Source organism: Ascaphus truei, chromosome 4 (genome assembly GCF_040206685.1).
Source record: "Ascaphus truei isolate aAscTru1 chromosome 4, aAscTru1.hap1, whole genome shotgun sequence".
Classification (NCBI taxonomy): domain Eukaryota; kingdom Metazoa; phylum Chordata; class Amphibia; order Anura; family Ascaphidae; genus Ascaphus; species Ascaphus truei.
In genome coordinates this window covers 289,324,249-289,349,961 of record NC_134486.1, presented here as the reverse complement: position 1 = coordinate 289,349,961, position 25,713 = coordinate 289,324,249, and the positions used below count along the sequence as shown (strand labels likewise).

Genomic DNA, 25,713 nt, shown 5'->3' with positions numbered 1-25,713 from the left:
GGGAGCCGGGGGGAGGTGGTTGGAGGCGGGGCAGTGACGTCGCTGGGCCAATCGCCCGCGACGCACTGACGTCAATGTCACGACGCTGCTTAAGGCTGATTGGATGTTTTCAGCCGACAGCGCACTGAAAAACAGCTTGGCGCTCGGCTGAAAACTCCAAAGCCTCCGCACGCCTGCGGACGCTCGCGTAAGCCCCCTCTCAAGGCATCCTCATTGAGGATGCAGGGGCTCAGCGCGGAGCGTCCGCACGCCTCAGCGCTGCTTGTCCTTCTATGGACGCAGCCTAATACAATGCACTCTCTTATTTCATCTTGAAAACACAAGTTGTTATACATTACTCGTAAAAGATCAAAGTAAAAGTGATACAGGAGTAAACCGAAATCTGCCCCATATATATATCATAGGGAAAATCCTGCTAAAATGAATAGGATTTTTTTTTCTTTGATACACGTGAAGCAATTTGTTTGCCCCCAAACTGCCCTATTTATACTTTCATACATCGATCCCATAGTCTGTACGAGTGTGATTTAGTGATACATACATTACTTCTGTGGCTAATAATCCCCTGGCTGCTGTGCGAGACAAGGGCAGAATTATAAGGCAAGCATGCACAATAATCACACAAACTATATTTTAGGTCAACTATAATAATTTTCTGGAACAAGATAGATTGGTACAGGTATCAAGCATCAGCATACATGCTATGATACACTAATAAATAGGTGCTAGTATGAGAAGTTGTGTTCATTATTTCTTCATGATATACAGTAAAATAAAATGAGGCTATTGCCCCTGATATACTGTGGCACATTGCTGTGCATCCTTACCAAGGCACCTGTTGTTATGGAGAGGAAGCAGTCATTTTAATACTTTTTTATTTTTTTATTTTGTAGGTGGTTGTGGGTTACAGATAGTCATAAATATATGAGCCTAATCCTTCTTGGCAAAGATGTTTGGAGTGAGTGATGAATGTTGCTGAGCTGAGGAACAAACAGAGAGGAGGAGGATCTGGGCTCTGCTGTCTGCTCTCTGCCCACCCATAACAAATACACAACTGCACACTGTGCTCTCTCCTCATCCAAAACACGAAAACACACACAACCTGAGCCAAACCCCTTACAACACCCCGTCCCCTCCGCCAACACACGCACAAACTGCCCTCCCCTTTTAGCCCTCACACTGCATTCACTCAATGCACTCTTGCATATAACTTCCACACAAATAAGGGGCGCAGAAAATGCACACGATGTACTGTACATACTGTACCCATCCCAACTCAGAAGGGAGTTCAGCCTCACTCACACAAATCGAGAGGCACAAGTGACACAACAAGTCTTGCATGTGGTATAAGAAACATGCCCACGTGAACAAGCAGAGGGGGAGCAGTGTTTGGAGACTCAGGAGCTGCACTGTGACAGCAGAGCTGCCAGCAGCCACAGCATGGAGAAGTTGTTTGACTATGTGGGACATTTCGGGAGGTAAGTGTCACTCTTTGTTGAGTGCGGGGACAGAGCTGTGTCACGGACTACCCGGCTGTACAGCTGGTGATAAGGGGAGCACAGGAGTCTGGGGGTGAAGATAGGGGGAGGCATACAGTACAGGGCGAGGGGGGGGGAGTGGGTGATTCATTAGATCATTGCAATTTGTTAAAAGATGAGGGTGTAATTTGTGAATAGAGGGGTGCAGGGTATGGATAGACATGTACAGTGTGTGAATAGAGGGGTGCAGGGTATGAATAGACATGTACAGTGTGTGAATAGAGGGGTGCAGGGTATGAATAGGCATGTGCAGTGTGTGAATAGAGGGGTGCAGTTTATGAATAGACATGTACAGTGAGTGAATAGACATGTACAGTGTGTGAATAGAGGGGTGCAGGGTATGAATAGACATGTACAGTGAGTGAATAGAGGGGTGCAGTGTGTGAATAGAGGGGTGCAGTGTATGAATAGACATGTACAGTGTGTGAATAGAGGGGTGCAGGGTATGAATAGGCATGTACAGTGTGTGAATAGAGGGGTGCAGGGTATGAATAGACATGTACAGTGTGTGAATAGAGGGGTGCAGGGTATGAATAGGCATGTGCAGTGTGTGAATAGAGGGGTGCAGTGTATGAATAGACATGTACAGTGAGTGAATAGACATGTACAGTGTGTGAATAGAGGGGTGCAGGGTATGAATAGACATGTACAGTGAGTGAATAGAGGGGTGCAGTGTGTGAATAGAGGGGTGCAGTGTATGAATAGAAATGTACAGTGTGTGAATAGAAATGTACAGTGTGTGAATAGACATGTACAGTGAGTGAATAGAGGGGTGCAGTGTATGAATAGACATGTACAGTGTGTGAATAGACATGTACAGTGAGTGAATAGAGGGGTGCAGTGTATGAATAGACATGTACAGTGTGTGAATAGACATGTACAGTGAGTGAATAGAGGGGTGCAGGGTATGAATAGACATGTACAGTGAGTGAATAGAGGGGTGCAGTGTGTGAATAGAGGGGTGCAGTGTGTGAATAGACATGTACAGTGTGTGAATAGACATGTATAGTGAGTGAATAGAGGGGTGCAGGGTATGGATAGACATGTATAGTGAGTGAATAGAGGGGTGCAGGGTATGAATAGACATGTACAGTGTGTGAATAGAGGGGTGCAGGGTATGAATAGGCATGTGCAGTGTGTGAATAGAGGGGTGCAGGGTATGAATAGAGGGGTGCAGTGTATGAATAGACATGTAGAGTGTGTGAATAGAGGGGTGCAGGGTATGAATAGACATGTACAGTGAGTGAATAGAGGGGTGCAGTGTGTGAATAGAGGGGTGCAGTGTATGAATAGACATGTACAGTGTGTGAATAGACATGTACAGTGAGTGAATAGAGGGGTGCAGTGTATGAATAGACATGTACAGTGTGTGAATAGACATGTACAGTGAGTGAATAGAGGGGTGCAGTGTATGAATAGACATGTACAGTGTGTGAATAGAGGGGTGCAGTGTGTGAATAGAGGGGTGCCGTGTGTGAATAGACATGTACAGTGTGTGAATAGACATGTACAGTGTGTGAATAGAGGGGTGCAGTGTATGAATAGACATGTACAGTGTGTGAATAGACATGTACAGTGAGTGAATAGAGGGGTGCAGTGTATGAATAGACATGTACAGTGAGTGAATAGAGGGGTGCAGTGTATGAATAGACATGTGCAGTGAGTGAATAGAGGGGTGCAGGGTATGAATAGAGGGGTGCAGTGTATGAATAGAGGGGTGCAGGGTATGAATAGACATGTACAGTGAGTGAATAGAGGGTGCAGTGTATGAATAGAGGGATGCAGGGTATGAATAGATATGTACAGTGAGTGAATAGAGGGGTGCAGTGTATGAATAGAGGGGTGCAGGGTATGAATAGAGGGGTGCGAATAGACATGTACATTGTGTGAATAGACATGTACAGTGAGTGAATAGAGGGGTGCAGTGTATGAATAGACATGTACTGTGAGTGAATAGAGGGGTGCAGTGTATGAATAGAGGGGTACAGGGTGAATAGAGGGGTGCAGTGTATGAATAGACATGTACAGTGTGTGAATAGAGGGGTGCGGTGTATGAATAGACATTTAAAGTGTTTGAATAGAGGTTCGTAGTGTGTGACTAGAGAGGCAAAGTATGTGAATACAGTGGTTAAAGTGTGAATAGAGGGGCGCAGTGTGTGAATAGAGGGGCTCAGTCAGTGTGTGAATTGATAGTGTATGAATAAAGGGTGTAGTAAAGTTGTGACATAAGAGGAACAATTATGAAGAGGTTGCTTAGTGTCACTAAAGATCTGCATGTTTCTCAAGGGAGGCATTAAGAGTGGAGAGAGGGTAATTTGGGAGAAGAGAAGGGCAGTACTTGAGAAGAGGAAAAATGTGCCATTGAAGCGCTGTGAATTAAAGAGGGAATGGGGGGGGGGGGGAGTGCTGAGGGAGGGGGCACTACATGAGCACAGCCAGGCATGGTAAATCTTGAGGTCAATGTGTTAGTAGTAGAGGGTACAGTGACATTGCTGAAAAGCAGGGCTGCCAACAGAAATATTGGGGCCAAGGACAAATTAAAGGCCTGGGGGTCCCTGAGAGGGGAAGAAAGAGATAAGGGCCTGGAGGGGGTAGTTATGGACCTGGCGGAAGAGGGCCTGTTAGAGGCCTGTGGAGGGGGCCTGCCGAGCTGCCTGCTGGAAGGTGCTCACGGAGGTGACTGTCGGGAGCCTAAGACAGGCTTTTACGGCAGCTTGCTAGCGTTCGCGCCCCCGCCGCTCGCTTCTGCAGCGGAGCGATCTGTGCTCCAACTGCAGGAGGCAGATCGCAGCATTTCGGGGCGTGGCGGGGGCGTGTAACGAACGCGTCACGGAGCTGGTTCGCCTCTGTTGGCTGAACCAGCTCACGTCACGCGACTGTAGCCCCAAATTACAATTTGGGTTGTGCCGGCAAAATGTTGGAGCGACAACGCTGCACTTTGCTGCCAGTGGAGTTTTCAGTTTGAAAACTCCCACCGAACAACCCGAATTTGCGACGGACGTGCACGTCGCATCGCCTTCTGTCTGAGCTCAGCCTTTACAGCATGCTGCCTCCCGAGGCCCCCTCACTGGATCAGGACACATGGCATATTTGTCCTCAGGGGGCCCAGGACAGGAGTCCCGGCTTACCCCCCTCCCCCCTGTAGGCGGCTCTAAGATCATGTTTCAGTGAGAGCTGATGGGCAGTGTGACAGTATTAAACAGCTATCCGTGCTGCTCGTTTGTTGTTGACATACATTTCTCTTTTAACCTTATTTGAAACAAGAGGTCTCCTGAAGCTTAACCGCGGACATCCAAGCTACGGGAGCCCACCTAGTTCCTGAGATGTTTCATTATACAATTCCCTTCCAATAATTCTTGTCTAAGACAAAACAATGTAACCACGGGGGTCACCCTCACTCTGGTAGTCAATACAAAGCTCTCACGTATTGCCAATGCTGACTATATTTGTAGTGCAAGTGGCGGGGTATTGGGGTACATGAATATATTTACCCTATAGCCTGATAGAAGTCGCAACTAAACAAACCGCAATCTGTTAGCTCACAACCCTAGCAGCAGGTAAAGACAGCAATCTCTCAACCACTGCAGCACTGCCTTTGATCTAGTTTTGCAAAAGCCTACGTCAGAAATTAGTTCAAGGACAAGGACCAACAGAATATTGGAAAATAAATTAATATATATTTTAAAATACTTACAATTATTATACAGTACATTAACATTTCACAAACATTGATACCACCATATATAATTACATTACCTTAGCTTATAAATTAGTATCGGTATGAAACATCTGCCTGAAACAAATGATTTATTTTTGCTCTTAACCTAAGGCCTTGTCCAGGGTGGCGCTGAGCAGGCGGGCGCGCTCACGCTGACCACAAGGAAACACTGCTGCAATGTGTGTGACCGGCGTGAGCAAGCGCATGTGCGGCGCTTAGCTGCTTGCAGAAGCAAGCAAATTTGAATTTGCTGCTCGCTAGCGCGTCACGTGAACGGTTTCGCCCAATGAGCATGAATCAGCTCTGTGACATCATGGCTGCGCCCCCTGCGCACGTATCTAGCCGTCCACAATTCGCCTGGCCGAGCAGAGCACGTGACGTCACAGAGCGCCAACGTGCTCTGCTTCCTGCCTGGCTGCAGCCTAAGGCCGCGCTTATAGTGCCGGCGACGTGATGTCGCCCGAAAACAAATGCATTGCCGTTGCGTGCGCTTATAGTAAGTGCGACGGAGCGACGTCGCTGTTGCGAAAACTGGTAGCTGGCAATGTTTGATTTTTCAAGGGGGCTGTCGCCTGATATGACAGCCCTATAACCAATCAAATGCCAGGAAACTCTCGACGCCGCCGCACGGTGAAATATAACTTTCGCCTGTGGCGACGGGTGATACCCATCGTGTCGCCATCGACGGCACTATAAGCGTGGCTTATGGCTGGGGCCATGGTACTGCAAACTGTGCGGAGGCGTCCGCACGCTGAGCGAACAGACTGCCTTAAGGCAGTGTTCGCGTTCATGTGGCGTACGAACGCGGCGGCGGGAGGGGGCGCACGTTGCGTGAGAAATCAGTTAAACTGATTTCTCAGCGCGACAGTCAGGTCACGTGAGCGGTTCGCCCAATGAAGGCGAACCAGCTCCGTGACATCACTAGGAACGCCCCCCACGGCGCGTCTAGCATGGCCAGGGAAAGCACCCGCTTTCCCACAGCCTCCGTGCGCCACCGCACGGGAGAAGGCACCATGTCCCGGGCCTAAGGCAGGGGTGGCCAACCAGTGGCCCACAAAGTGGGCCGTGCCGGCATTTGCAATGACCCGCGTGATAAATGAGCAAAAAAAAAGGGGGGGGGGGGGGAAATCGACTGAAAAATCGATTAAGGAAAGGAACAATATGAATTTCTTAAAATTAAAAAACCTTACAGGGGAAACATGAATATTAACATACATTTTGAAAATGAACACAGTTTTCCTAACTTTTTTAAAAACATAAAATAAATCAATTGAAATAATTAAAAGGTACATTATTCCCCATATTTGTTTTGTGAGCAGACATTTTTGCCAATGAACTTTGTTCAAAATAAGTACATATCTGTATTGACAGATGTTCATGTGGGCGCAGTCTGCTTCTGTTATCAACCTCAAAAATCAATCCTAACATTGAGAAACTATTGACTGAAATGCAAGTTCAGAAATCCCACTGAGACATTGTACATTCAGTATCTTCTTTTTTTTTAAAATTAGTATTTAAACTTTTTTCTAATCATTTGAATAAAAAAAAATGTTTTAATGTTTTTATTATCCTTGTTTACTTTTGACGTTATTTAGTTTAGGTTTAGTTAATAATATAAGCCAGATGTAGGAAGGGAATAGAACAGCGGCCCGCCAAAAAAAGTGTACCCATTTATTGCCAAAAGCAGAGGATCACAAACTAGTGACAGTATTTGAGTATTTTGTGTTTCAGTCTTGGAAGAAGTTTTCTGTTTTGTTTTTCGTTATTTTGTTTTTTTTTTAAGTTGTTTTTTCTTTTTAAACATATAGCCATCCTTCCGCAGACATCGTTTTTATGCCACATCAGCAATGTCAGTGCTTTTGTGAGTATAGGAATTTCAGACCCAGGAAGGGGCAGTGTTAAGATCTCTCCCTTTTGGCTTCTTCCTCTTCTTTGGCATCAATGGGCGTTTGAGCTGGATTGCATTTGGCAGAGTGCTTTTTTTTTTTTTTTCAATTTAAAAAAAAGAAACATCCTTTATTTTTGTGAGATCTCGGTTCTTTACCAGATCCCTATGACGTTTATCACAAATCTCTTTGCTGCCTGAAGGGTCTGCAACACATTACAGATTAAAGTGCAAGTCCCTCTGGCAAGCAAAGAGGGTTACCACCAGAATGTATCATCAGATTGTGCAGAAGGCCATGCAAATGCACACACTAAGGGGCCTATTCACAAAGCTGTGATAAATGGTTTAAAGCAGGCCTGCACAACATACGGCCTGCGGGCCACCTGGCCCGCCTGGCCTCTCTGTGCGGCCCGCGATGACTCCGGCCGGGCGCCAGTTAATTAATTAAATAAAAAAATAAAAAAAGTTTTAAAAAAAAGTTTAAAAAAATGGCGGCGATTCATCCCCCCCCCTCCACCACCACCACCTCCCCTCCTCCACCCCCCCTCCTCCACCCCTCCCCGCCCCCGGGTTTTGCCGTGCGCAGGGGCAGCAGCAGCAGCATGAGGAGGATGCAGTGAGTATTTTTTTTTCAACAGCAGTACGCCGGGGAGGTCAGAGCATGCAGGTGTGTGTGTGTGTGTGTGTGTGTGTGTGTGTGTGTGTGTGTGTGTGTGTGTGTGTGTGTGTGTGTGTGTGTGTGTGTGTGTGTGTGTGTGTGTGTGTGTGTGTGTGTGTGTGTGTGTGTGTGTGTGTGTGTGTGTGAAAAACGGGCTGGTGTAGGGTGACCAGATTTTGAAAATGAAAAACCGGGACACAATTTTTTTTTTTTACATTAACAGTTTATATATTGTATTACACTTATACTTTACTACCATTAGTCCTAGTTACGTGTGTGTGGTGTGTGTGTGTGTGTGTGTGTGTCTCGGATGGCCTCACTAATCGAACAAAATAAAAGCCAGATGTGAATGACTTCTGTACCCTTAACCATTGTCAGGACGCCCCCTCTTCACAATTTCTAAAGCAGCAATCCTGCCTGGGATCTTACCTGATCCGCAGTCCCTCAAGGTACTATACTGGAGGGGAGGTGTTCCCTACCTGTCTTCCGATGTCTCCCGAGTGAAACTTGAGTCAGATCTGGAAGAAAGCAGGGCGGGTTACTTCAGTGTAGGTATACGGCAGCTAAGATGAGACAGAAAGGGAGACAGGGGGAGAGGGAGAGAGAGGGGGAGAGACAGGGGAGAGACAGGGGGAGAGATGGGGGAGACAGGGGGAGAGAGAGAGGGAGAGACAGGGGGAGAGAGAGGGAGAGAGAGAGGGAGAGTCAGGGGGAGAGACAGAGGGAGAGAGAGAGAGACAGGGGGAGAGAGAGAGAGAGGGAGACAGGGAGAGAGACAGGGGGAGAGAGAGAGAGAGAGAGAGGGAGACAGGGGGAGAGAGAGAGGGAGAGACAGGGGGAGAGAGAGAGGGAGAGACAGGGGGAGAGAGAGAGGGAGAGACAGTGGGAGAGAGAGAGGGAGAGACAGTGGGAGAGAGAGAGGGAGAGACGGGGAGAGAGAGAGGGAGAGACAGAGACAGGGGGAGAGAGGGAGAGACAGAGGGAGAGACAGGGGGAGAGACAGGGGGAGAGACAGGGGGAGAGACAGGGGGAGAGACAGGGGGAGAGACAGGGGAGAGACAGGGGGAGAGAGAGACAGGGAGGGAGAGAGAGAGACAGGGAGGGAGAGAGAGAGACAAGGAGGGAGAGAGGAGACAGGGGGGGAGAGAGGGAGACAGGGGGAGAGAGAGAGACAGGGAGGGAGAGAGGAGCCAGGGGGAGAGAGGGAGCCAGGGGGAGAGAGGGAGACAGGGGGAGAGAGAGGGAGAGGGGGAGACAGGGCTAGAGGGGGAGACAGGGGGAGAGGGAGACAGGGGGAGAGAGGGAGACATGGGGAGAGAGAGAGAGAGAGACGGGGAGAGAGAGAGAGAGAGACAGGGGGGAGAGACAGGGGGGGAGAGACAGGGGGGAGAGACAGGGAGGGAGAGACGGGGGGGAGAGACGGGGGGGAGAGACGGGGGGAGAGACAGGGAGGGAGGGAGAGGGAGAGACAGGGAGGGTGGGAGAGAGAGACAGGGAGGGAAGGAGAGGGGGAGGGAGGGAGGGAGGGAGAGGGGGAGAGAGACAGGGAGGGAGGGAGGGAGGGAGGGAGAGAGACAGGGAGGGAAGGAGAGGGAGACACAGGGAGGGAGAGGGAGAGACAGGGAGGGAGGGAGAGACAGGGAGGGAGGGAGAGAGAGAGAGACAGGGGGGGAGAGACAGGGGGGAGAGACAGGGGGAGAGACAGGGGGGAGAGACAGGGGGAGAGACTGGGGGGGAGAGACTGGGGGGGAGAGACAGGGAGGGAGGGAGAGACAAGGAGGGAGGGATAGGGAGAGACAGGGAGGGAGGGAGAGACAGGGAGGGAGGGAGAGACAGGGAGGGAGGGAGGGAGAGGGAGAGACAGGGAGGGAGGGAGAGACAGGGAGTGACAGGGAGGGTGTGACAGGGAGGGGGATAGAAAGGGAGGGGAGAGAAAGGGAGGGGGAGAGACAGAGAGGAGAGACAGGGAGGGTGAGGGAGACACCCACCCACTGATAAACACACACACACACACACACTGACACACCCACCCAGCCCACTGATACCCACACACACCCCCACCCACTGATACCCACAACCACTGATACCCACACCCACCCACTCATACTCACACCCACCCACTGACACCCACTGATACACACCCACCCAACCCACTGATACACCCCCACCCCCACCCACTGATACACACCCACCCACTGATACACACACACCCACTGATACACACACACCCACTGATACACACACACCCACTGATACACACACACCCACTGATACCCACCCACTGATACACACACACCCACTGATACACACACACCCACACACACCCACTGATACACACACACACACACACACACACACACACACACACTGATACACACACCCACACCCACTGATACACACACACCTACTGATATACACACACACACACGATACACATACACCCACTGATACACACACACCCACTGATACACACACACCCACTGATACACACACACCCACTGATACACACACACACCCACCCACTGATACACACACACACACACACACCCTGATACACACATACACCCGATACACACACACACACACACCCTGATACACACACACCCACTGATACACACACACCCACTGATACACACACACCCACTGATACACACACACCCACTGATACACACACCCACACACACACTGATACACACACACCCACTGATACACACCCTGATACACACACACCCCGATACACACACACACCCTGATACACACACACACACACACACACACCCACCCACTGATACACACACACACCCACTGATACACACACACACCACTGATACACACACACCCACTGATACACACACACACCCACTGATACACACACACACACCCACTGATACACACACACACACACACCCCACTGATACACACACACCCACCCACTGATACACACACACTCACTGATACACCCACCCACTGATACACACACCCACTGATACACACCCACCCACTGATACACACACACACCCACTGATACACACACACCCACTGATACACACACACACCCACTGATACCCACACACACCCACTGATACACACACACACACACCCACTGATACACACACACACACCCACTGATACACACACACACACACTGATACACACACACACACACACACACACACACACACACACACACTGATACACACACACACTGATACACACACACACACACACACTGATACACACACAGACACACCCACTGATACACACACCCACTGATACACACACACACACTGATACACACACCCACACACACACTGATACACACCCACCCACTGATACACACCCTGATACACACACACCCCGATACACACACACACACCCTGATACACACACACACACACACACACACACACTGATACACACACACACCCACTAATACACACACACACACACACTGAAACACACACACACCCACTGATACACACACACACCCACTGATACACACACACACCCCCACTGATACACACACACACACACACACACACACCCCACTGATACACACACACCCACCCACTGATACACACACACTCACTGATACACCCACCCACTGATACACACACCCACTGATACACACCCACCCACTGATACACACACACACACCCACTGATACACCCACCCACTGATACACACACACACACCCACTGATACCCACACACACCCACTGATACACACACACACACACACACACTGATACACACACACACACCCACTGATACACACACACACACACACACACACACACACACTGATACACACACACACACACACTGATACACACACACACACACACACACCCACTGATACACACACCCACTGATACACACACACACACACTGATACACACACCCACACACACACTGATACACACACCCACTGATACACACACACCCACTGATACACACACACCAACTGATACACACCCACTGATACACACACACACACCCACTGATACACACACACACACACACACACTGATACACACACCCACACACTGATACACACACCCACACACACACCCACTGATACACACACACACACACACAGATACACACCCACTGATACACACACACACACACACCCACTGATACACACACACACACACACACTGATACACACACACACCCACTGATACACACACACACCCACTGATACACACCCACACCCACTGATACACACACACACCCACTGATACACACACACCTACTGATACACACACACCTACTGATACACACACACACACACACACATACACCCACTGATACACACATTCACACTGATACACACACACACCCACATACACCCCGCCAGCCCCTGCACCGCCCACACAACGCGCAGCCACCACTGCCCACCCCTGAGCCTATCTCCCACACCAAGTGGACAGGGGGAAGTGAGCGCCGGGGGGGAAAGGCAGGCGCGCGCGCCGGGGGGCAAAGGTAGGCGCGCGTGCCGGGGGGCAAAGGCAGGCGCACCCCCGCTACCACCTCCTATTGCGCACCCCCCCCCCCCCGGCTGGGACCCGGGACAGAAGGGGGACACTCACCGCGCACAGAGGAGCCGGGAGCGGGAAGACAGTCAGTCACGTGTGAGCTTCAAAAAGCGGAAGCCCCGCCCCCGGCTTCCTCTGACATGCCTGCGACCAATCCCCTGCGGGCCGGCCGGCATTCTAAGTCCCACCCCCGGCATTCTCCATCATTCAGTCCCCCCGGCAGCATTCACACACACATTGTACATAGACAATACTTACCGGCCGCATTCTCCTCACCGCCGCTGTCCCGCACTACCGGGACCAGGGACAGAAACCGGGACAAAAACCGGGACAGGCCTGAAAAAAACGGGACTGTACCGGTAAAACCGGTACGAATGGTCACCCTAGGTGGGTGTGAAAAACGAGCTGGTGGGGGGTGGGTGTAAAACAGGCTGGTGGGGGGTGGGTGTGAAAAACGGGCTGGTGGGAGGTGGGTGTAAAACGGGCTGGTGGGGGGTGGGTGTAAAACGGGCTGATGGGGGGTGGGTGTGAAAAACGGGCTGGTGGGGGGTGGGTGTGAAAAACGGGCTGGTGGGGGGTGGGTGTGAAAAACGTGCTGGTGGGGGGTGGGTGTGAAAAACGGGGCTGGTGGGGGGTGGGTGTGAAAAACGGGCTGGTGCAGAGGTGGGGGGGCTTGGCTGCTGACATGTGAGGGTGGGGGTGGGCTGCTGGCATGTGAGGGGGTTGGCTGCTGGCATGTGAGGGGGGGGTTGGCTGATGGCATGTGAGGGGGGGGCTGCTGACATGTGAGGTGCAGGGGGGGAAGTGATGTGAGTTGCAGGGGGAGGGTATGATGTGAGTTGCAGGGGGGGAGAGTGTCATATTGAGGGGAGGGAGAGAGTGTCATATTGAGGGGAGGGGGAGAGTGTCATATTGAGAGGAGGGAGAGAGTGTGTCATATTGAGGGGAGGGGGAGAGTGTCATATTGAGGGGAGGGGGAGAGTGTGTCATATTGAGGGGAGGGGGAGAGTGTCATATTGAGGGGAGGGGGAGAGTGTCATATTGAGAGGAGGGGAGAGGGTGTGATTTAGGGGAGGGGGAGAGAGTGTTATATTGAGGGAAGAGAGACATGGGGGGGATGCTGACTTGTGGGGGGGGGCTGCTGACATGGAATGGGCTGGGGGGATGTGGAGGTGGTATTGTGTGTTTGATGTGGAGGGGGGTATTGTGTGGGTGAGGGGGAGAGATGGGGGTATGAGAGATAGATGGGGAGTATCGTAAAGGTTGATAGTGAGAGGTTCTGGGGGAGATATGAGGATAATGATGAGAGGTTCTGGGGGAGATATGAGGATAATGATGAGAGGTTCTGGGGGAGATATGAGGATAATGATGAGAGGTTCTGGGGGAGATATGAGGATAATGATGAGAGGTTCTGGGGGAGATATGAGGATAATGATGAGAGGTTCTGGGGGAGATATGAGGATAATGATGAGAGGTTCTGGGGGAGATATGAGGATAATAATGAGAGGTTCTGGGGGAGATATGAGGATAATGATGAGAGGTTCTGGGGGAGATATGAGGATAATGATGAGAGGTTCTGGGGGAGATATGAGGATAATGATGAGAGGTTCTGGGGGAGATATGAGAATAATGATGAGAGGTTCTGGGGGAGATATGAGGATGATGATGAGAGGTTCTGGGGGAGATATGAGGATGATGATGAGAGGTTCTGGGGGAGATATGAGGATGATGATGAGAGGTTCTGGGGGAGATATGAGGATGATGATGAGAGGTTCTGGGGGAGATATGAGGATGATGATGAGAGGTTCTGGGGGAGATATGAGGATGATGATGAGAGGTTCTGGGGGAGATATGAGGATGATGATGAGAGGTTCTGGGGGAGATATGAGGATGATGATGAGAGGTTCTGGGGGAGATATGAGGATGATGATGAGAGGTTCTGGGGGAGATATGAGGATGATGATGAGAGGTTCTGGGGGAGATAGGAGGATGATGATGAGAGGTTCTGGGGGAGATAGGAGGATGATGATGAGAGGTTCTGGGGGAGATATGAGGATGATGATGAGAGGTTCTGGGGGAGATAGGATGATGATGATGAGAGGTTCTGGGGGAGATAGGATGATGATGATGAGAGGTTCTGGGGGAGATAGGATGATGATGATTAGAGGTTCTGGGGGAGATAGGATGATGATGATGAGAGGTTCTGGGGGAGATAGGATGATGATGATGAGAGGTTCTGGGGGAGATAGGATGATGATGATGAGAGGTTCTGGGGGAGAAAGGATGATGATGATGAGAGGTTCTGGGGGAGATAGGATGATGATGATGATGATGATGATGATGATGATGATGATGATGATGATGATGATGATGATGATGATGATTTAACCCGTGCGGCCCCAAAAATTTTTCCTTGGAGCAGTTCGGCCCTTCTCACTTTACGAGTTGGGCAGGCCTGGTTTAAAGTGCAATAAATGCCTTTATAGCACTATACTGCCTGCTCTGCTATTCACAAAGCAGTGATAACAGTGCAGTATCGCGCTATCATGGCTTTTTATCACCCATAAAGAGTCAGTGAAAAAAAAGTCGTACGATAGAGCAAAAAATGGCAAACCCGCTGTTTTTTTGGCAGTAACTGCTATTCACAAAGCAGTGATAACTTTATCGTAGTATAAAAGCCCACCATTTCACCAGATAAAAGCTGGTGCAAAAGAGATGGAGACATGCACAAAGCATTTTTTTTTCCTGCACAGCATTAATATAAAAGGCCGGCTTTGTAATAATGTTGTTTGCTTTGTAATAATGGTGTTTATTTTGAGTTTTCTTTTATTAACTGATGGTTTTTTTTTGGTGTTTGGATTTTAAATTATGGTGTTTATTTGGTATTTGCTTTATTGATTGCTGGTAATACTGTTGTGTTTACTTGTTTATTGTTGTTTATTTGGTGATTCTTTTGATTAAATTAGATATTGTTGGTGGTTGTTTTTTTTAAATTAGGTTGACCATTGGCTGGGATAGTGGTAAATCATGCCCATATTATTTGGCCATGATGTATCACTGTGCCAATTCATTTGTTTATTGGCATTTGTAATGTATTTATTTTTCTATGTAATGGGTTTTATTTTGGGCCTGTTTTTTTAGCTTCACCATTTATTGCTATAGTGGCAAATCATGCCCATATTGTATGGGCATGATGTGTCCACTGTACCAATGAATGGGTGGAGGGTGGGGGTAGTTGCCTGGGGAGGGTGGTTAGGCCTCCTGGATGGGTAGGTTAACCCCTTAATTACTATAGCGGTTACCAACCGCTAAAGTGATTAAGGGATTAGGGGCCATTAGATTGTATTTTTTATTGTATTCTTGCTGGCAATGGAGGAAAAGGACGGTGATGAGGATGAGGATGGCCTTCATCCTGGCAGGGGTAACTGCAAGTTTTATTTACTTTATGTCTGCTAGTTAATGTTTTATTTTAAAATGGGCAAATGCACTATTATCCATATCTGGATATTAGTAATTTTGCCCATTACTGTATAGTATGTACTGGGGGGGTGTATTTATTTAAATGTCCGAGGACCTCCGGACACCCGCAGGAACCACCCATGGACCCTGGACACCCGCGGAAACCACCCGAGGACCCCCAAACACCCGCGGGGACTACCCGAGGCCCCCCGGACACCTACTGGAACCACCTGAGGACCCCCGGACACCCATGGGGACCACCTGAGGACCCCCGGACATCCACAAGGACCACCCACAGTGACCACCCAAGGGCCTTCAGACACCCATGTGGACCACCCGAGGGCCCCCAAACACCCGTGGGACCACCTGGAGGCCCACTGCACTCGCGAGACCACCCGGGAACCCCCATCGGCCTCTTGTATCAATCCTGTGTATAAAAAAATAAAAAATGCTTTTATGTGGGGACACAGGGTGGGTTGTGTATTGGTGGTTAGTACATATTGTAATGTTTATTGTGGGCAGAGGGGGTGAGTGAAGGGCCAAGTACACGCTTCACTCACCCCCTCTGCCCCCAATAAATCTGCTTTTGTTCCTTAACCCCTTCATTGCCTTAGCGGTTAGCCGCTAAGGTAATGAAGTTGCCTGTAAATGCATTTTTATTGCACAGGATTCATGCCGGGGGGCTCTGGTGCTGATATTAATGGGTATCTGCTCCGGAGACTCCCGGTATCAATCCAATGCAGGAAAAATAAATTTTCTTTTTTCTATGTCCCATCTCGCCGCTTATCGGCAGATTCTCACCACTATCCTGCCAACTTTTCCTGGCGGGACGATTTTGAGGGGAAATCTCTATTCTAGAGCTGTGATCCACCTCGATAAGCTTATCGGGACTCCTAGAATTTCACGCGTTTGAAAACATGCTGATAAGTGGCTTCTCGCCGCTCGTTTGGCTATTTTGTTTTCATCTGGAAAATAAAATGCCGAAAAGGGCTTTTATCGGTGACTTATCGGGGTTTATTGAATAGCAGTAGACTTTTTTGGCGAAAAGGCCTCGATAAGTGGGTTATCGGCGCTTAGTGCATATTGTCGGACAGAAATGTGCTGATTTTATACCTGCTTTGCAAATATGCCCCCGAGTCTCTACTTAGTTTCCAAACCTCTTTAGGGCTTTTCTCCCATCAGCTTTAAGGGGGAGATTTGGGGTATTGCTCCCCGATCTGACGTTAACTGATGATTAACGCTGTATCAGTGCCTAGTCATTCCCACACTAATATTCTTTAACAGTTTAGGAAAATGGGCTTGCAGCCTATTGTATAGCAATGTATTCAGGGCCTTCCCGCACTCAGATCATCTTTATTTCACTCTTCATACTGCATACAATCTAGAGCTCAATTTTACTCATCTGTAGTTGATACCGTTTGGGTCAAGTATATTAATATAATGACTTCCACATATGCCCCTAATCCTTTAAAGATGATTTATGTAATTTATTTGAGAGCCAGTTGCTGTTAAGTATCATGAGAGCTCGAGTGATCTGTATTAAATATCACTTGGGACATTTCATAATGCAGCATTAAATTTGAAATATTTAGGTAGATTTTTGGACCGTGGCCTCAAGAGATTTTGCCCGATTACAAAATGCTGAGTTGGAGGCGTTACAGCATGATCAGGCACCAAAGCATCTATTACTTGTTCTCATTTATCTTTAAAAAACAAAAACAAACAGGTTATGAATTAGAGACTGGAATGATAATCGATAAAGTGACATTTGTAAAATTCAATCGTGACTTCTGTCTTACAGCAGCAACCCCGCTATAGCGCGACCCGTTATACCGCGAATCCAGTTATAACGTGATGTGAACGTGGCTCCCAATAATATGTAGTACTCCTACCATGCTGTTTTCCAGCCTCTCCTGAGGTGACCATGGCTTGCTGTCTGCCTGCACCCCTCTCCCCCCTTCGGCTCCGGTGTCAAATTACGTAGCGGGGGGGGACGTCTTGAAGGTGGGTGTGAGAGGAGGTAATAAAGCAAGTGATGAGGCAAATGTCAAGGGCAGATTGTTTAAGGATATATTTTGGAATGAGGGCTGAGATGCAGGGACTGAATGTGAAGTGAGTCAAAGAGAACACATAGACAGCGGTGTTGAAGTGTTGATTGTGGTGTTATTCACTGAGAGGGAGAGTTTGGGTGTAGGGGTAACAGTGGAAGGGGGAAAGATTATTAGTTCTGTTTTGGACATGTTAAGCTTCAGGTAACGGTGGGACATCCAGGAAGAGATTGCGGAGAGACAGTTGGGGATGCAGGACAAGAAATAGGGGGAATGGTCAGTGGAGGAGAGGTAAATGTTGCTGTCATCGAGATAGAGATGATACTGAAAGCCAAAAGATGGTATTCGTTCACCAAAAGAAGAGTTATAGAGTGAGAAGAGCAGAGGGCCAAGGACAGAGCTATGTGGATCCCAACAGAAAGAGGGAGGAAGTGAGGAGAAGACACCAGAGAAGGAATCACTAAAAGTGTAGTTGAATAGGTAGGACTTGAATCAGGAGTGGGCTGCGTCACAAAGGCCAATGGAGTGGAGAGTATGCAGGAGAAGAGGGTAATTAACAGTGACGAAGGCAGCTGACAGACCCATGAAAATTAGTAAGTAGAAATTACCCTTAGACATAGCGGTGAGTAGGCTCATTGGCCACTTTTGTTAGTGCTGTATCGGTGGAGTGTAGAGCTGGGGTGCGCAAACCGGGGGGGATTCTCTGCGGAGGGTGCAAGGGTTGCAGATGCCCCGCGCGCTTCCTGAAGGCATTTAAATTAAATGCCAGGGAAGCGGTGAAGGCCTCTGTAACTCTCTCTTACCGTGGTTCAGACATCTTCTGGTGACGCGTCGCCATGGCAACGCGGCGTCATGTGATGTTGCGTTGCCATGGCAATGTGACGTTATGGTGCCAGAACATCAGAGCCACGGTAAGGAGGGGGGGTGCGAGGAGAAGGGGACTTTATCGCCATGCGATCGTTGCAATTCAAGTTTAGGCGACGTCGCTGACTACAAATCCAGTGACTTCATAAAAGGGGAACGCAGAGGGACGGAGAAGCTCTCTGAAGGAGAGACCGTCGCCGAAAAAAATCAAACAACAGTGACTACCAGATTTTTGATAGCGCTGTCGCTTGGTTGCGCCGTCGCGTGCACTATAAGTGACGACGATAGCAACAATGCATTTGTTTTGATGCAACGTTGCGTCGCCGGCACTATATGCGCAGCCTTAGGCTGTTGACATAGTGCTGGAGACGGCGCGCGCGGCACGAATAAATGCATGTAAGTGCAACAGTCCGGCCATGCTGTGCGCAATGCGATTTTGAGCAGACAAAATGTTTTCTTTTTCGCGGCACGGCCGCCTTTGATTCAATCAGGGCCAACCCGTCTAGTGACGTCACAGCCACGCCTCCCCGTCGCACAAGTGATCCGAGTCTACTCCGTCGCGCACAATGGCCGCAGCCTTACTGTACTTTGTGTGTGGTTATAAACATCGAATAAATAAGTTACAGATTAATCAGCAACCAGTTTGTTTTTCTCTCACAAACAAGCAACAAGTGATCATGGAAGCTATCCAAATAACACAACACAAAATGCTTGGAGAAGCATAGATTTAAGCACACTGAGGGTCTATGCCTTTTTCTCTTTCATGTTGTCTTTCACTTTCCACCTCGATTGTGGAATGTAACCAGTATACTGTTTTCTGTGTTCTATTTATTTTTCTTCCGCACTGTATCTTAGGCCAAAGTTCTAGTTGCTGTACTGGTCCATCAGTAGTGCAGATTTGTTGTGATACATTTTAATGGATAAAATTCAGTATACAGAGCTTCCTCACAGGTCTATGCAGGAGGCCCACTAAAAAGGTACAACAAGCTACAACGTATCATGTGCTGCATTGTCAATTCACTGCCTGTTATAATAGTGGATTATCTTGTTACTGTCTAAACATTTAGAAAGGTAATAAGCCAATTTTTCTAAATGTGTGACCTTCTGGATATTAATAGCGTAGGAATGTCCAGAATTAAAATAAAAACGAAGTGGAAAAAATTTACTCTATAATGGTTAAAATAAAGGCCCAGCCAGGGCGTTATCACTTAAATGGCTCTCCCTCATAGGACCAAAGTGAACTCGTTCCAGTGACATGAAAAGTAAAAAGAGACAGCGCACAACCTCAAATAGTGTATAAATGTGTAAATATAATGAAACAATAATTTGTGGTATAATATGCACGTACAGAAATAATCAATTAGTTAGGCAGGGCATGTTTTGGGTACGTGTTACCGCTCAGACATCCAAACGATCCACTCCGTGAATAGCAGCTGTCCTTCTGGGCCTCCACTTCAATCTCCGCGGACGTTCCTGTTTCAGGCTGTCCAGGACTCCAATGCAGGCACCCGGCGCTGGCACACGTCCACACGGTAGTAGGGTCACAGGTGTGGATATCAGGATACCCGGCGGACCAACGGAACTAATTAACCCCAAACTGCTGGCTCTGGGGTATAATCCCACAATGCAGCTACCAGGCGATACGCTGACGTCACTGAGTTACACCGCACTAGGCGACTGACTGGCGCTGGCTCTGCAAAGTACCGCAAGCTAATCGGATTAGCTTACAGCAGTATAAGGGGATTCAAGCAATTTGTGCCAATATATCAATACGGTACTTTGCGGAGCCTGGTAGCTGCATTGTGGGATTATACCCCAGAGCCAGCAGTTTGGGGTTACTTTGTTCCGTTGGTCCGCCGGGTATCCTGACGTGTGCCAGCGCCGGGTGCCTGCATTGGAGTCCTGGACAGCCTGAAACAGGAACGCCCGCGGAGATTGAAGTGGGGGCCCAGAAGGACAGCTGCTATTCATGGAGTGGATCGTTTGGATGTCTGAGCGGTATCATGTACCCAAAACATGCCCTGCCTAACTAATTGACTTTTTCTGTATGTGCATATTATACCACAAATTATTGTTTCATTATATTTACACATTTATACACTATGAGAGGTCGTGCGTTGTCTCTTTTTTCTTTTCATGTGATCTTTATGGTGCCGAGCCATCAACTGTGACAAGCCGCAGACCTTCTCAGCAAATGAGGTTTAAAAACAAAAGTTTTTTTTTGATATATATCACAAATCTTTGGGTGCACCCTTTAAGGCCATTTTTATGGTTACTACTAAGATTTAATATCACAATATTGTATACACTATAAGTCACTCTTATTACACAGTTTGTGCGCAGTTATATTTTTTCTTTATAACATTCCAGTGACATGTTTAAAAGGGTCTCGTCTTTGTAATAGATTATTAGCTATTTACCCAAATCTGAAATCTATAAGTATTTGTAATGTATTTTTAAAGTTAGACTTGGGAGGGGTTTGATTTTCTCTGGGTTCTCCCTTATGTGCGATGTCACGGTGTGATCAGCAAGCGCTTGTACAGACAGAGCCTCACCTCCCCACCTCACCTTAACTTTATTGGCTCTCTGATAAGGACAGAGTGGGATAAGGGTAAAGAAAACACTTGATGGACAAACAGTCCTTCATATAAAGGCCTGTGACGGAGCAGCCTGTAGGCAAGGTCAGATCAGATTCCACACATGCAATTTTTAGGGTAAACCAAACGTTTGAGTGATTTTATTCCACAAAAACAGAAACTAAACAGTAGGGCTACTGCCCCTTTAAGGCCAAACATAAATCATAAAATAAATACGTATTCCCATTAGGGAAAATAACTACACTTTGCTGCCGTCCTTTCTAACGACAGCTGGCTAACTAAACTGGTTACCAACTCCAAACCATATAAACCATTTTAGCAAGACAAGGGAACAATGTATACAATCTTATCTGATTGATGCTGGTCCAGTGTCTCCGATTTCTCCAGCTGCAAGCTTTGAAGTCTTGCTGCTCCCAATAAGTCCTTTTGCCCTTCTCTGGTACAGGCTTCTCTGCTAGGTGAGGCTGTGGGTTCCTCATGGTTGCCAGGCAAAATCTTCTGGTCCACCAGCCTGGATCCCTGCGGGCGGGAGCTCTGAGCTCTGTGATCCTTTCACAGACTCCAAACAGGGACAGTGACAGGTTCTCATTTCCTGCCTTTTATACCAGTTCAATCAGGAGTTTAATTACCTCCACCTCTCTGTACAGGTAGGAAACCGACACCAGTGCAGTTTCCAGCCCTGTAAAGATAGTTTAACCCCTGGACTCTCTTACAAGACCCCTAAGCAATGTAACTGGCTAACAACAGTATGTGGGACTGCACCTTGAAGTATAAGATGATAGCAACACAGAAAACATTAAGTGTTTATTGTTTGTCTTTCCTATTTTATTTCTTTATTCTATGTCAGTGGTGCGCAAACTGGGGGACGGGAGAATCTCTAGAGGGGGCACGGGCGGTTACAGAGGCCCCGCGCTCTTCCCCACGGCACTTAAATGAAATGCCGGGGTAGGCGTGAGGCCTCTGTAACTCACTTACCTGCTGCCAGCTGGGTCTTCAGCAACGCGTCGCCATGGCAATGCGGAGTCAAATGGCGCCGTGGGGTCACATGACCAACGACGTCATTTGACACCGAGCCATTGGGAGAGGGGAGACGCGAACGCTGCGGCTCCCAGGAAGGGGGCCGCAGCTCAAAAACATTGTGCACCGTTATTCTATGTGATCTGTTTCATACATTTCGCTGGGATGCACTAACCTACAATATTGATTATCGGACTGCAATCATTTACCACCTTGGTCCCGAATAGCATATGAATGCATTGCAGATCTCCCTTACACTCTCACGTACCTGTTTAAATCAGTTTTCTCATATATATATATATATATGAGAAAACTGATTTAAACATATATATATCTGTTTCTGGGTATTTATATATATATATATATATATATATATATATATATATATATATATATATATATATATATATTGTGACAGAAACCAGGGGATGGTAATAAATTCCATATATAGGGCTCCCAGGATACTGAACAGTTTCTATCCTGTCTGGCCTGGGAGTGCAGCCTTATAATACATGCACTCCATCCCACAGTTTGGCAAGCGCTGGAACTGAGGGATGAGAGATCCAGACCAGAGTTTGTCTGGCTGCCTGATTTCTGTCACCTGTCATGCTAATTAGAAATCAGGTATGTAAGACTGATTTCCTGGTTGCTCTTGTCTCTTCTCCAGAGCCTGGAAGGCTGCTGAACACAGTGGGGAGAAGCCTCTTCCCCACACAGGTTCAATCGTTCTGTTCATTTGGCTAAGTCTGCAAAAGTACCTTGTTTTGTTGTTGGAAAGTGGAAAAGCCACTTCCACCCTGAGTTAAGGAAATCTAAGTTAAGTTATCACTCAGGTGAGCAGCTTTTGTTTTGATGTGTTTTGTTGTATGCACTGTGGCAGTCTCAGTGCCTGGGACTGAATAAACCAGGCCCAGCCTGTTTAAAGGAACAGTACGTGACGCCTCCTCATTTTAACCTACCCTAAAAGACCATGTTATAACCGTCCCGGACAAGCGGCGGAGCCCCGGAGTAAGCTGTTTGTCACATATGGTGGAGAATGCGGGCAGAACACTAAAAGGTCTGGGGGTTAAAGAACTTTAAAGAAAAAAAAAAAAAAAAAGTTTTTTTTTTTCTCTCTCTCCAAACAAGATGGAAGACGTGGTGAGTGCGCTGGTACGCAATGTCGCTGTCCAGAAAGACGCGAATGAAGCTCAGCAACAGGCGAGTGAAACCCAGCGACAGCTGTTAATAGCCCAGCAAGAGACTAATACAAACCAGCAAGAGACAAACCGCTTGCTGAGAGAGGAGCAACAGCGGTTCGCTCAGGGCTTACAGCAGGAACTCGAGATCCTGAGGGAGACTATCAGTAACCTTCCACTGGCAGCGGCAGCCCCAGTTCCGAAAATGACCAGGGCAAGCCACTACCTTCAGAAGATGGGACCCTCGGATGATGTGGAAGCCTATCTTCTCACGTTTCAACGCACGGCACAGAGAGAGGGATGGCCAGAAGCTGAGTGGGCTGGTCTAATCGCACCCTTCCTAAGCGGCGAACCCCAGAAGGCTTACTTTGACCTAGAGCCAGCCGAAGCTAACGTCTATGCAAAATTGAAGTTCGAGATCCTCGCCCGCCTCGGCGTAACCACGGCTGTTCGCGCCCAAAGGTTTCACGCATGGTCCTTCACGATGGATAAAGCCACCCGAAGCCAGATGTATGACCTCATCCACCTCGCCCGGAAGTGGCTACAACCCGAGATCAACTCAGCAAGCCACATCGTGGAACGGTTGGTCATGGACCAGTTCTTGAGGAAACTTCCCTCTGCCTTACGCCGTTGGGTCAGTCGGAGTGACTCCCACAATGCGGATGAGCTTGTGGCCCTCGTAGAAAGGTACAATGCAGCAGAAGAGCACCCGCAACCCACAGTCGTGGAGCAACCCCACTACCCGAGGTTCCAGGACTCTTCCAGAGACGGTAAAAGGGTACCGGGGTTAAGGGGAGCTGAGGAGCGGCGACCACCTTCACGCAGCACCAGCAACAGTGGTTCGCACACTAAGGGCAATAGCCAACATGGGGAGCCGGGAAAAGGCTCTAAGTGGGACACAGACTATGTACCTAAATGTGTAAATTGTCATGAGAGGGGCCACACAGCAAAAATCTGCCCACTAAATGATGAGCCCATGCAATGCAACAGCGTGGAACCTTATTCGCTGTTGTCCCAATGTATGCGACCTAGCCCAGAGGACCCCTTGAATAACCATCTGTGGGCATTTGTAAAGGTTAATGGTAAGAGGGTTCGGGCACTTCTGGACTCTGGGAGCATGGTCACACTAGTGTCCGAATACCTCTTGCCCATTAAGAAGAAACAGGGAAACAGTTCACAAAGAATGGCAATTTGTTGTATACATGGGGATAATCATGAATATTCCACTGTTGATGTTTTTTTTGAAACAGAGTTTGGTTCTTTAGATTTCAAGGTGGGTATTGTACCCAAACTGGCACATGATGTGTTAATAGGGACCGACTTTCCCCATTTTCTAAAAATGTGGTCCCCCGCTCAGAATAGCGCCCAGAGTTCAATAGCGGACCATAACGAAGTATTAGAAGAAATAAATCCTTTCCCGTTTTCAGAAATGGAGGTTGACGAGGGCCCAAATAAGAAGGGGGAAAAGGAGGAGTGCTGTAAAATTCCCTTCCCCATCACTACTTTGGTAGGGAATACCCCAAATCAAGATGTTGATCAGACACTTACCACCCCAGAACCGGATAAGACCCTCGCTGACCTAGAGGTCAGTCCTGGGAGTTTTAAGAAGGCCCAGTGGGAGGACCCCACGTTAGCGGTAGCAAGGGGAAATATACGGGACCTGAATAGTACTCCTGGCCAACCAGATAGGTCACTTGCTTACCCCTACTTCGAGGTAGAGAACGACCTAGTATATTGGGTTGATAAAAGGAAATCAGTTACAACTAAACAATTGTTGGTACCACGGACATTCCGTAACGTAGTATTACACCTCGCACATAGTCATCCATTGGGGGGACACCTAGGGGTGGAAAAGACAAAGGAAAAGGTTCTCCGAAGCTTCTATTGGCCTGGGGTTCTGGCAGAAATTACGAATTATTGTTCCTCATGCCCAGCATGTCAGATCACCGCCCCGTTCAAGGCGTACCGCAGCCCATTGGTACCCCTTCCCATAATAGAGGTACCATTTGACCGGATTGCTATGGATCTAGTAGGACCCCTAATAAAGTCTGCTAGGGGACATCAGCATATATTGGTAATATTAGATTATGCTACCCGATATCCGGAGGCAGTTCCCCTACGTAGCACCTCTGCCAAAAACATAGCAAAAGAGTTGGTAGTTCTGTTTTCCCGGGTTGGAATTCCTAAAGAGATTCTATCTGACCAGGG

At 48.3% G+C, this 25,713-nt stretch overlaps 1 protein-coding gene across 1 annotated transcript in view; it reads left to right on the top strand.

The window, feature by feature from the left end:
• The first annotated feature begins 1,094 nt into the window (after window positions 1-1,094).
• The window catches only part of SLC22A16 (solute carrier family 22 member 16), a 66,352-nt gene continuing 41,733 nt past the window's right edge, over window positions 1,095-25,713 (top strand). The window contains exon 1 of the mRNA XM_075597615.1: window positions 1,095-1,478. Within this exon, the coding sequence (XP_075453730.1) occupies window positions 1,441-1,478 (38 nt within the window). The 5' untranslated portion in view covers window positions 1,095-1,440. The remainder of the gene's footprint in view (window positions 1,479-25,713) is intronic.